Source organism: Heteronotia binoei, chromosome 17 (assembly GCF_032191835.1).
Source record: "Heteronotia binoei isolate CCM8104 ecotype False Entrance Well chromosome 17, APGP_CSIRO_Hbin_v1, whole genome shotgun sequence".
In the NCBI taxonomy this organism is placed as follows: Eukaryota; Metazoa; Chordata; class Lepidosauria; order Squamata; family Gekkonidae; genus Heteronotia; species Heteronotia binoei.
The window spans coordinates 53,726,107-53,738,531 of record NC_083239.1 but is presented as its reverse complement, the minus strand read 5'-3'; the positions used below and the strand labels follow the sequence as shown (position 1 = coordinate 53,738,531).

General features: G+C 51.2%; 1 protein-coding gene across 1 annotated transcript in view; it reads left to right on the top strand.

The window, feature by feature from the left end:
* The window catches only part of LOC132586440 (neuroglobin-like), a 45,359-nt gene that overhangs the window by 2,396 nt on the left and 30,538 nt on the right, over positions 1 to 12,425 (top strand). Inside the window, exons 2-3 of the mRNA XM_060258524.1 lie at positions 2,650 to 2,824; positions 6,407 to 6,688. Of these exons, the coding sequence (XP_060114507.1) occupies positions 6,456 to 6,688 (233 nt within the window). The 5' untranslated portion in view covers positions 2,650 to 2,824; positions 6,407 to 6,455. The remainder of the gene's footprint in view (positions 1 to 2,649; positions 2,825 to 6,406; positions 6,689 to 12,425) is intronic.

Here is a 12,425-nt window from a genome sequence, read left to right as displayed (position 1 = left end):
ATGTAGGACAGGAGTGTCAAACATGCGGCCTAGGGGCCAAATCAGGCCCCTGGAGGGCTCCTATCAGGCCCCCGAGCAACTGACTGTCATCTGCTTCCTTCCTTTGCTCTCTCTCGCTTCCTTCTGCATCACAGCTTGCTCAATCACACAGGAGCTGCAGAGCAAAGCCTCTATTTTCTCCATTGGCTGAGGCTCCTCTCTCAGGAAGGAAGAGGGGAGGAATAGCTTGCTTTGCCAGGCTCTCTCAGTTGCACAGCAGCTACTTCAGTCGCACAGCCAAGCCTCTCTTCCTTCTATTGGCTGAGGCTCCTCTCCCTCCTGTTCTCCTGAGAAGGAAGGAAAGAGCCAGAGCTTCCTCTGCCCAGTTCCCTGGATCCCACGGAAGAGATACAAAGAAAGCACCTTTAAGACCAATAAGTGCTAATGTTTTAAGCATGTTTTATTTTTATTTTTTTTTAAAAAAAATCTTTAATTGTGTTTGTCTGTGTCCTTTATAAAGTTTATAACTCTGCTACCTAATCTTAAATAGGTACACAACAAACGGCACAACCTGACATGGCCCGGCCCAACAAGGTCTCATTTAGGTCACATCCGGCCCTCATAACAAATGAGTTTCACACCTCTGCTGTTGGGTTTTCAAGGCACAAGAGGTTCAGAGGTGGTTTGCCACTGCTTGCCTCTACGTTATGGCCCTGGTCTTCCTTGAAGATTTATGAAGAAAGGCTGAATGAGGTGGGTATATTTAGCCCAGAGAGGAGACGACTGAGAGATGATCACCATCCTCAAGATCCCATCTTCAAGTACTTGAAGGGCTTTCATAGAGAGGGTGGTGTGGAGAAGTTTCCATTGCCCCCGAAAGTAGGACCAGAACCAATGAGTTGAAATTAAATCAAAAGAGTTTCCAGCTCAACATTACGAAGAACTTCCTGACCTAGGGTTGCCAATCCCCAGGTGAAGGCAGGGGATCCCCCGGTTTGGAGGCCCTCCCCCCGCTTCAGGGTCGTCAAAAAACGGGGGGAGGGGAGGGAAATGTCTTCTGGGAACTCTGTTATTCCCTATGGAGATTTATTCCCATAGAAAATCATGGAGAATGATCCGCGGGTATCTGGGGCTCTGGGGGGGCTGTTTATTGGGGTAGAGGCACCAAATATTAAGTACAGCATCTAGTGCCTCTCCCCAAAATACCCCCCAAGTTTCAAAAAGATTGGACCTGGGGGTCCAATTCTATGAGCCCCAAAAGAAGGTGCCCCTATCCCTCATTATTTCCTATGGAAGGAAGGAATTTAAAAGGTGTGCCGTCCCTTTAAATGTGATGGCCAAAACTCCCTTTGGAGTTCAATTATGCTTGTCACAGCCTTGATCTTGGCTCCACCCCCAAAGTCTCCTGGCTCCACCCCCAAAGTCCCCAGATATTTCTTGAATTGGACTTGGCAACCCTATCCTGACCTTTAGAGCGGTTCCTCAGTGGAACAGGCTTCCTCCTCGGGAGGTGGTGGGCTCTCCTTCCTTGGAGGTTTTTAAACAGAGGCTGGATGGCCATCTGGTAGCAATGAAGATCCTGTGAATTTAGGGGGAGGGGTTTGTGAGTTTCCTGCATTGCGCAGGGGGTTGGACTAGATGACCCTAGAGGTGCCTTCCAACTCTATGATTCACCACATTTTAAGAAGGATATAGACAAGCTGGAACAGGTCCAGAGGAGGGCGACGAAGATGGTGAGGGGTCTGGAGACCAAGTCCTGTGAGGAAAGGTTGAAGGAGCTGGGGATGTTTAGCCTGGAGAGGAGGCGGCTGAGAAGTGATAGGATCATCATCTTCAAGTACTCGAAGGGCTGTCATCTAGAGGATGGGGTGGAATTGTTTTCTGTGGCCCCGGAAGGCAGGACCAGAACCAATGGGGTTGAAATTAAATCAAAAGAGTTTCTGACTCAACATTAGGAAGAACTTCCTGACCCTTAGAGCGGTTCCTCAGTGGAACAGGCTTCCTCGGGAGGTGGTGGGCTCTCCTTCCTTGGAGGTTTTTCAACAGAGGCTAGAGGGCCATCTGACAGCAATGAAGATCCTGTGAATTTAGGGGGAGGTATTTGTGAGTTTAGAGCAGTTCCTCAGTGGAATAGGCTTCCTCCTCGGGAGGTGGTGGGCTCTCCTTCCTTGGAGGTTTTTCAACAGAGGCTAGAGGGCCATCTGACAGCAATGAAGATCTTGTGAATTTAGGGGGAGGGGTTTGTGAATTTCCTGCATTGTGCAGGGGGTTGGACTAGATGACCCTGGGGTCATATAAGCCCTGGGTACAAAAGATGTGTTAAAGAACAACTTGGTTGAGGCACAGCACGAAGCCCCGGTTTAACAAAACCAAACTGGTTGGAGTTCTCGTCCAGCCGTGGGCCGCTGCATTGATGAAGGCGAGCTGGAGTCTTATCAAGCCCAGAGCTGAGCTGAACATATAGAATCCTAGAGCTGGAAGGGACCTCTAGGGTCATCTAGTCCAACCCCCTGCACAATGCAGGAAACTCACAGACCCCTCCCCCTAAATTCACAGGATCTTCATTGCTGTCAGATAGCCATCTGGTTGTTAAATCAGGGCTTCGTGCTGTGCCTCAACCAAGTTGTTCTTTAACACATCTTTTGTACCCAGGTCTTATTTGTTTCACAGGGTGGCCGCTATCTAAATGCACGAACTCAGCGGCAGGAGCAATAAATGGAAAATCAACCAGCAAAATAGAATCGCTTCTTAAAGCAAAGAAACGTAAGGCTGGTTGAAAGCCAGCGTCGAAGCCGGTCAAAGACAGAACGGCAACAGTGCCAAGTTTGCATCAAATCGGTAAAAGGTAGGATCGATACGATAAAGCAGAAAACAGGGCTGGAGTGGGGGGGGGGGGGAACACTCCAGGGAAACAACATCTATTGGGCAGAGTTGCAGATCTGGCACACAGCTGCTGGTGCATACCAACATCAGAGAGAGGAAGGGCCTCAAGTCCAACACAGAGCCTTGTGAGGTGGGCCAAGTGCGGCTCTTGGAGAGAAACGTTTCCCTATTGGTGCAAACGCAGAGTTGTGGAAAAAAGCAGTCTGAGAGGGCCTTTGCTTTTGTACAGCAATGATGCTTGTCGCGCCCTTGCTCCTGACTCCACTCCCAAAGTCCAAATTGTTTAAGGCTCAGTTTCTTGAAATGTAACCATGGAAGCTGGAGAAATCCTTTTGGCCAAATATAAGCTTAATGTAATAAATAAATAAACAAATGACCAAGATTCTGTCTTGGATCATGCAGGCTAGTCCGATCTTGTTGGCTTTTTGAAGCTAAGCAGTGTTGGCCCTGCCTAGTATTTGGATGGGAGATGAGAGAATCGCAGAATTGGAAGGGACCTCTAGGGTCATCTAGTCTAACCCCCTGCACAATGCAGAAAACTCACAAACACCTCCCCCTAAATTCACAGGATCTTCATTGCTGTCAGATGGCCATCTAGCCTCTGTTTAAAAACCGCCAAGGAAGCAGAGCCCACCACCTCCCGAGGAAGCCTGTTCCACTGAGGAACCGCTCTAAAGATCAGGAAGTTCTTCTTAATGTTGAGCCGGAAACTCTTGTGATTTAATTTCAACCCATTGGTTCTGGTCCTACCTTCTGGGGCCACAGAAGACAATTCCATCCTCAATTCCATCTTCTATAGGACAGCCCTTCAAGTACTTGAAGATGGTGATCCTATCACCTCTCAGCCACCTCCTCTCCAGGTTAAACATCCCTAGCTCCTTCAACCTTTCCTCATAGGACTTGGTCTCCAGACCCCTCACCATCTTCGTCACTCTCCTCTGGAAGTTGTTTTGTGTGCCACAATTAGAGTTGCCATCTCCGGACTGGGAAATTCCTAATGGTTTCAGAGGCGGAACGTAGGGAGGGGATAGGGTTGCCGAGTCCAATTCAAGAAATATCTGGGGACTTTGGGGGTGGGGCCAGGAGCAAGGTTGTGACAAGCATCATTGAACTCCAAAGAGAGTTCTGGCCATCACATTTAAAGGGACCGCACACCTTTTAAAATACCTTCCCGCCATTGGAAATAATGAAGGAGAGGGGCACCTCCTTTTGGAGCTCATAGAACTGCACCCCCTGGTCCCATCTTTTTGAAACTTGGGGGGGGGGGTGTTTTGAGGAGAGGCACTGGATTCTATGCTGCAAACATTCCAAAAACAGCCCTCCCAGAGTCTCAGATATCCACAGATCGGTTCTCCTTTATACCCTATGGGAATCAGTCCCCATTGGGAAAAACGGAGTGCCCAGCAGACATTTCCTCCCCCCCCCCCCCCGCTTTCTGATGACCCTGAAGCGGGGGAAGGGCCTCCAAACAGGAGATCCCCTGCCCCCACCTGGGGATTGGCAACCCTATGAGGGGAGGGTTGGGGAAGGACGGGACCAGGGTGTAACAGCACAGATTTCCCCCTCCAAAGCAGCCAAAAGGCGAGAAGGAGTTGCCTACTGCAGGAAGCCGAAGGCTGTCTAGCCACACAGCGAAACCCAACTGTTCCCAAATAGGGAGAAGTTGCGGGTTGCAGCGGAGACTTTCCTGCTGGGTTTTCACCTCCCCTCCCAGACAATTTTCTTTAACTCTTGCTCTGCACGTATGCATTTAACAGGGGTGCCGTTTTTCGTATGTGGGATCAGCTGCCGGTGGGCTGGGCTCTGGACCATGGGTTCGAATCCCTTTGAGCCTCTGCAAGCTGAGTCAGACCTTCAGCCTACTTAACTGTCCACGTTGTCTGCTCTGATCGGCCCCAAAAGAAGTGTTTCTCTTGTTGTCTGCGTAGTCTGAAAGTCTAGGATTGGACCTGTGACCTTAGATTAGCCAAAGTGGGTTCTTAGTGACAAAGCCTGTTGTGACTTTTCAAGCAGAGAATCCTAGAGTTGGAAGGGACCTCAGGGTCATCTAGTCCAACCCACTGCACAATGCAGGAAATTCACAAACACCTCCCTCTGCCCACCTTTTTGTGATCTGCCTAAGTTCACAGGATCCACATTGCTGTCAGATGGCCATCTAGCCTCTGGTTAAAAACCTCCAAGGAAGGAGAGCCCACCACCTCCCGAAGAAGCCTGTTCCACTGAGGAACCGCTCTAACGGTCAGGAAGTTCTTCCTAATGTTGAGCTGGAAACTCTTCTGATTTAATTTCAACTCGCTGGTTCTCGTCCTACCTTCTGGGATGACAGAAAACAATTCCGCACCATCCTCTACATGACAGCCCTTCAAATCCTTGAAGATGGTGATCCTATCACCTCTCAGCCGCCTCCTCTCCAGGCTAAACAGGCCCAGCTCCTTCAACCTTTCCTCATAGGACTTGGTCTCCAGACCCTCACCATCTTTGTCGCCCCCCTCTGGACCCGCTCCAGCTTGTCCATATCCTTGAATTGCAGTGCCCAAAACTGAACACAAGACTCTAGGTAAGGTCTAACCAAAGCAGAGCAAAGCGATACCATCACTTCATGTGATCTGGACACTATACCTCTGTTGATACTGCCCAAAATTGCATTTGCCTTTTTAGCTGCTGCAGCACGCTGCAGTCTTTGCGATTTGTGGTGGTATGAAGCGGAAAAGAGCAGGCGTGCATTTCACATTTGCCTGCCTTTACGGATGAAGAATGGCACTAGGTTGCCAACCTCCAGGTGGCACTGGGAGATCTCCCATTATTACATCTGATTTCCAAGCAAGAGATCTCTTCCCTCGGAGAAAATGGCTGCTGTGGGGGGTGGGCTTTATGGCACTGGACCTTGCTGAGGCCCCTCCCTTCCCTAAACCCCGTCCTCCCCAGGTTCCACCCCCCGCCCCAAATCCCCAGGTATTTCCCAGCCCAGAGCTGGCAAACCTAAGAATGGGACACCTTTTTTTCTCTCTTCTACAGGCCTCAGAGTCAGCAGGAGCTCACAGGAGCACAGCTCCTGAACCTTTCTGAGGGTTCCCCCTCTTCCTCCCCACCTACCTTGTCCATTGAATAGGAGGTGCAGCTGCATAACAATTCCTGGATTAGGAGAGCGGGCAGCCAGCCAGCCACCAGGGGCTTTGCCATGCCCCCAGCAGCCCTCATTAACCTTTGGAGAAGCCCATACCACCCTTTCTCCACCTCTTATGTGATTCTGGGCAGTGGGTGGCTTGCTGGCCTTTTGACTTTGTGGGGGCAGCCCAGAGAGAGCCCCAGGCGAGCGAGGTCTGCTTGGGCTGGCTGGATCTCTAGCCAGCCCAAGCAGGCCTCGCTCTCCCGGGGCTCTCCTTTCTTGCATCGGGTTGCTTTTGGCTGGGGGGGAGGGCATATGCTAATGAGTTATGCTAATGAGCTCCACCACCTATTTTTCTACAAAACGGCCCCTGACTGGGGTGCTCTCTTTGGGGTCCATTCCCTCTCCAAGTGTCTAACATTTCCCATCTATTTTTAGCTGGTGAGGAGGGGAAGGAAGACCCCAGGTGTCCGGCCTCAAGGAAGACATGGGGTGTGCCGTATCGGGCCCAGACGTCAACCCGGATTCCGCCCTCTCTGAGGAGAAGAGGAGCCCCTCTGTGGAAGGCGCGCTGGATTTGAAAACAGACCCCGAGTGCAAGGGCGACGAGGAGCCGAAGGAACCGTTCCTGCTTTCAGAAGTTCAGAAGGAGCTGATCCGGGCCTCCTGGGTGATCCTGCACAAAGACATCGCCCGCGTGGGAGTGATTGTTTTTATCAGGTATGGAAAGGGGTTCAGTCGGAGTTTTATCAGGTATGGAAAGGGGTTCAGTCCGAAAACCAGAAGTCGGAGTTTCGTGGCAAAGATTTGATGGGTACAGCTGTTTCAGGCACACAACCCAAGAGCGCCATTCGCCCAAAGAATTAAAATTGCCAGCCTCCGTGTGTGGTCTGGAGATCTCCCAGCATTGCAACTGACTGATAGACAACAGATCAGTTCCCCTGGAGAAAATGGCTGCTCCAGAGGCTGGACTGTAGGGCTGCCGGGGTGGGGGATCTCCTGCCCTGGAGGGCCCTAACCACCGCCAGGGAGCAAGCCACTGAGGCGATCCCCGCTTCCGAAGAGCCCCGTTGGCACGCACTGTCCTCGGCACAATGACGTCTCTTCTGGGTGCGCCGGGGACGCTCTAGGACTCGCGCTGAAAACTCTATGGTACCATAAAGTTTTGCTGCGAATCCTAGAGCGTTTCTGGTGTGACACTTTAGGAATTGCGGTAAAACTCTGTGGTACCATAGAGTTTTATCGCCAGTCCTAGAGTGTCCCTGACGCCGCATCCCTGCACAATAAAATCGCTTCCGGGTGGCGTCATCGTGCTGCACGTGGAGGAACAGGTCCTCCTCCACAGCGGTGGAAGGACATGGCAACGCTAGGGTGGATTCTGGGGCATTACAACCAAGAGAGAGCTCACTCCCCTGGGACTCCATCCCCCAAACCTTCAGGAATTGCCCAACCCGGTGTTTTGCATTCCTCTGGGCATAGAGCGGGGGTCAATGGGGGCAGAGGTAGTTGTGAACTTCCTGCATTGTGCAGAGGGCTGGACTAGATGACCCTTGAGGGTGCCTTCCAGCTCTGTGTTTCTCTGATGGCAGCGCTACCCCAGGAGGGATTCAGACGGCAGCTCGGAAGAGAACGGGGCATGCAGCTGCCCTGACCAAGCTGATCCAGAAAGGGTGGAATTCTAGCAGGAGCTCCTTTGCATATTAGGCCACGCCCCGCTGGTGTAGCCAATGCTCCGAGAGCTTACAAGGCTCTTTTCTGTAAGCTCTTGGAGGATTGGCTACATCAGTGGGGTGTGGCCTAATATGCAAAGGAGCTCCTGCTAGAATTCCAAGGCTCTTTTTTGTAAGCTCTCGGAGGATTGGCTACACCAGCAGAGCGTGGCCTAATATGCAAAGGAGCTCCTGCTAGAATTCCACCCCTGGTCCCCAGATAGAATTGGGACCACCTCTTGGGGTCTGTTTGCACGGCTTGCTTCTTGCTGGAGGCCCCCAGCTTCTGGGAACGAGGAAGAGCCCTTTTGGGCCAACAGCCGCCGGTGTCTCGATTTTCACCCTCCCCGACATTCCTGACCCCTTTTTGGCTCTGTCCTTTGAAAGATCGATCCCAGCAGAAAGTGGGCTCTTGCGGTGGTTGCTCGGGAAGCCCAGCGATCGATTCCCCAGGCTCCAGGGTGCCTTGGGGCGGGCACGGAAGGAGAGCAAGGAGCCGGCAGGTCTCCCCACATAGGCCTGGCAGTCTGGAAAGCAGCAGAAGCCAGGAGTGGCCGCCAAAAGGACTTTGCAGTTTGCTGGACCCTCCCCAAGACATCCTGCGGAAACAAAAGCCTTGAATGAGCTCTTGGGTTAGTGCAGGGGTGTCAAACATGCAGCCCGGGGGCCGAATCAGGCCCCGGAGGGCTCCTATCAGGCCCCCGAGCAACTGGGTGCCATCTGCTTCCTTCTCCCTCTCTCTTGCTTCCTTCTGCATCACCGCTTGCTCAATCGCACAGGAGCTACAGAGCAAAGCCTCTGTTTTCTCCATTGGTTGAGGCTCCTCCATTGGGGAGGACGAGATTGCTTTGCCAGGCTCTCTCAATCGCACAGCAGAGCTACTGAGCCAAGCCTCTCTTCCTTCTATTGGCTGAGGCTCCCTCCCTCCTGGTCCCCTGGGGAAGGAAGGAAAGAGCCAGAGCTCCCTTTGCCCAGTTCCCTAGATCCCATGGGAGAGATACAAAGAAAGCACCTTTGAGACCAACAAGTGCGAACGTTTAAAGTTTTTAAAAAATATATTGTATTTGTGTCCTTTATAAAGTTTATATCTCTGCTACCTAACCTTAAATAGGTCCACACATGGCCTGGCCCAACCCAGCATAGCCTGGCCCAACAACTGGCAGTCATCTGCTTCCTTCTCCCTCTCTCTTGCTTCCTTCTGCATAGCAGCTTGCTTTGCCAGGCTTGCTCAATTGCATAGGAGCTACAGAGCAAAACCTCTATTTTCTCCTTTGGCTGAGGCTCCTCTCTTGGGGCGGAAGGGGAGGATGGAGAGCTTGCTTTGTCAGGGTCTCGCAATCGCCCAGCAGAGCTACAGAGCCAAGCCTCTCTTCCTTCTATTGGCTGAGGGTCCTCCCCATCCTGGTCCCCTGGGGAAGGAAGGAAAGAGCCAGAGCTTCCTTTGCCCAGTTCCCTGGATCCCATGGGAGAGATACAAAGAAAGCACCTTTAAGACCAACAAGTGAGAACGTTTTAAGCATATTTCAAGTTTTTTAAAAAATATATTTAATTGTATTTGTGTCCTTTATAAAGTTTTTATCTCTGCTACCTAACCTTAAATAGGTACACACACGGCCCAGCCCGACATGGCCTGGCTCAACAAGGTCTCGTTTGTGTCAGATCCGGCCCTCATAACAAATGAGTTCGACACCCTTGGGTTAGTGTCTTCTTCCGGCCTGGACCCCCCCCCCCCGAATCAGTCTTTCTGGTTGAGAGATCAAGACAGGCTAGTCTGTCTGTAGAATCAGAAAAGAGCACCTCCAAGACTAACAAAAATTTGTGGCGGGGAGGAGTTTTCGTGAGTCACCTTATATCTTGAAGAGTGGAGTGGATTCAGATGCTGAATGACACATGGGCAAATGGCAATAGTAGATGAATGACAATAGCAAGCATTATTGGATTAAGTGTGAAAGGCAGAGGGGGATAGCAGGTGTGGAGAAATCGCCATGGGCAACAAGACGGGAAACCAAGGTCTCGATTCAGTCCGGGAGGGTGCATTGTCTTGAGCTTCATTATCAGTTGCAATTCAGCCGCCTCTCTTATGAATCTCTCCTGCTGGGGAGAGGCTGTGGGTCGGTGGTTATAGGGGTGACGGCTGGCGATCTCCCCAAATTACAGCTTGTCTCCAGGTTACAGAGATCAGTTCCCCTGGGGGGGGGGGGAAATAGCTGCTTGGGAAGGTGGGCTCTCCCTAGACTCCACCCCCCCAATCTCAAAATATTTCTTAGCTCAGAGCTGGCAACCCTTGACCTGGAACATCTGCTTCATGCAGAAAGTCCCCGGTTCAATTCCTGGCATATCCAGTTAGTAGACAACGTTAAAAACACCTAGAAAGCCACTGTGGGTTAAAATGCGCACTGCTGATTGTTGAGAGACCAATGGCCTGATTCAGTAGAAGCCGGGGTGGGATTCTAGCAGGAGCTCCTTTGCATATTAGGCCCCACCCCCTTGATGTAGCCAATCCTCCAAGACCTTGCAAAAAAAGGAGCCTTGTAAGCTCTTGGTGGATTGGCTACAGCAGGGGTGTGTGGCCTAATACGCAAAGGAGCTCCGGCTAGAATCCCACCCCGAGTAGAAGGCAGGTGTGTATGTTCAGCCAACAGGTGTTCAGAGACAGAGGACCGTCTTTGAAGAACCGTGCTCGAATCACCCCACGTGGCCTAAGAACATAAGAGAAACCTTATTGGATCAGGCCAATGGCCCATCCGGTCCAACACTTTGTGTCACACAGTGGCCAAAACCCCCAAGTGCCATCAGGAGGTCCATCAGTGGGGCTAGAAGCCCTCCCACTGTGCCCCCTCCCAAGCACAAGAATGCAGACCATCACAGCCCCAGACAGAGAGTTCCAACAATACGCTGTGGCTAATAGCCACTGATGGACCTCTGCTCCAGATGTTTATCCAATCCCCTCTTGAAGCTGTCTATGCTTGCAGCTACCACCACCTCCTGTGGTATTGAATTTCACATGTTGATCCCCCTTTGGGTGAAGAAGGACTTCCTTTTATCCGTTCTAACCCGACTGCTCAGCAATTTCAGGGAGTGCCCACGAGTTCTTGTATTGTGCGAAAGGGAGAAAAGTCCTCCTTCCTCTACCTTCTCTATCCCGTGCATAATCCTGTAAACCTCTATCATGTCACCCCTCAGTCGACATTTCTCCAAGCGAAAGAGCCCCAAGCGTTTTAACCTTTCTTCATAGGGAAAGGGTTCCAACCCTTGAAGCCTTCTAGTTGCCCTTTTCTGCGCTTTTTCCAATGCGATCTCTTTTCTGAGTTGCGGTGGCCAGAACTGTACACAGTACACCAAACGAGGCCGCACCATCGATTTATAGGGGGGCATGATGATATCGATTGATTTGTTTTCAGTTCCCTGCATCACGCTGCTGCCGTGGGGGGGTCTGGTTTGTGTCGGGCAGTTCTAGGACGGCCCCAAGGGGTGGGGGAGGAGAGCAGCAGCATCCAGCGGGCAGCGGCTGCAAGCAGAGAAGCCAAGGGAATCAGTTCCTCTTCTGGAACGTGACCTGGCCTCTCTCAGACGGGAGTCGAGTCCTCCCAGTAAAGACTTCTCATAAGTCACTTATTTATTTGCACACGGGGGAAATGCACTCTCTTCGAAAGTCTTATATAAGCAAGAGGCTCTTGCAAACAGCTGGGAGTCCAACTTTCTTCCAGGAAGAGAGATCCGAGCGGGCAGCCGTGTTGGTCTGAAGCTGTCGAACAAAGCAGGAGTCAAGTTTCACCTTTAAGACCAACCCATTTTTATTTAGAACGTCAGCTTTCGTGTGCTCTTCAGCGCACTTCCTCAGACGAGGAATCCAGCAGACATTCCTCGTCTGAGGAAGTGTGCTTAGAGAGCACATGAAAGCTGACGTTCTAAATAAAAATGGGTTGGTCTTAAAGGTACAACTTTACTCCTGCTTTGTTCAGTTTCCTCCAGGAAGCCTGGTATGGCTGTGTTTGTTTCTTTATATTTATTATCAGGGCTTTCTTTTGTAGAAAAAGCCCAGCAGGGATTCATTTGTATATTAGGCCACACCCCCTGACATCACCATTGTTTCACACAAGGCTTTTTGGTGGGGAAAGCCCAACAGGAGCTCATTTGCATATCAAACCGCACCCCCTGGTACCAAAACAGCTGGAAACTGCATTCCTGCTCAGAAAAAAAGGTCCTGTTTATTATTTATGGGATTTCTATCCTGCCCAACCTGCCAAAGCAGACTCAGGAAACAGGATAAAGGGTTGTCAAGTCCAACTCAAGAAATATCTGGGGACTTTGGGGGTGGAGCCAGGAGACACTGGGGGTGGAGCCAGGGGCAAGGTTGTGACAAGCATCCTTGAACTCCCAAGGGAATTCTGGCCATCACATTGAAAGGGGCCACCCGCCTTTTCAATGCTGTTCCTCCATTTAAAAATAATGAAGGGTAGGGGCACCTTCTTTTGGGGCTCATAGAATTGGACCCCCTGGTCCAATCTTTTTGAAACTTGGAGGGTATTTTGGGGAGAGGCACCAGATGCTATGTGGAAAATGTGGTGCCTCTACCTCAAAAAAAACAGCCCCCCAGAGCCCCACGGATCGACTCTCCGTTATACCCTATGAGAAAGGGTCTCCATAGGGTATAATGGAGCGCCCAGCAGGCATTCACCCCTCCCCCTGCTTTCTGATAACCCTGAAGCAGGGGGAGGGCCTCCAAACAGGAGGATCCCCTTCCCACA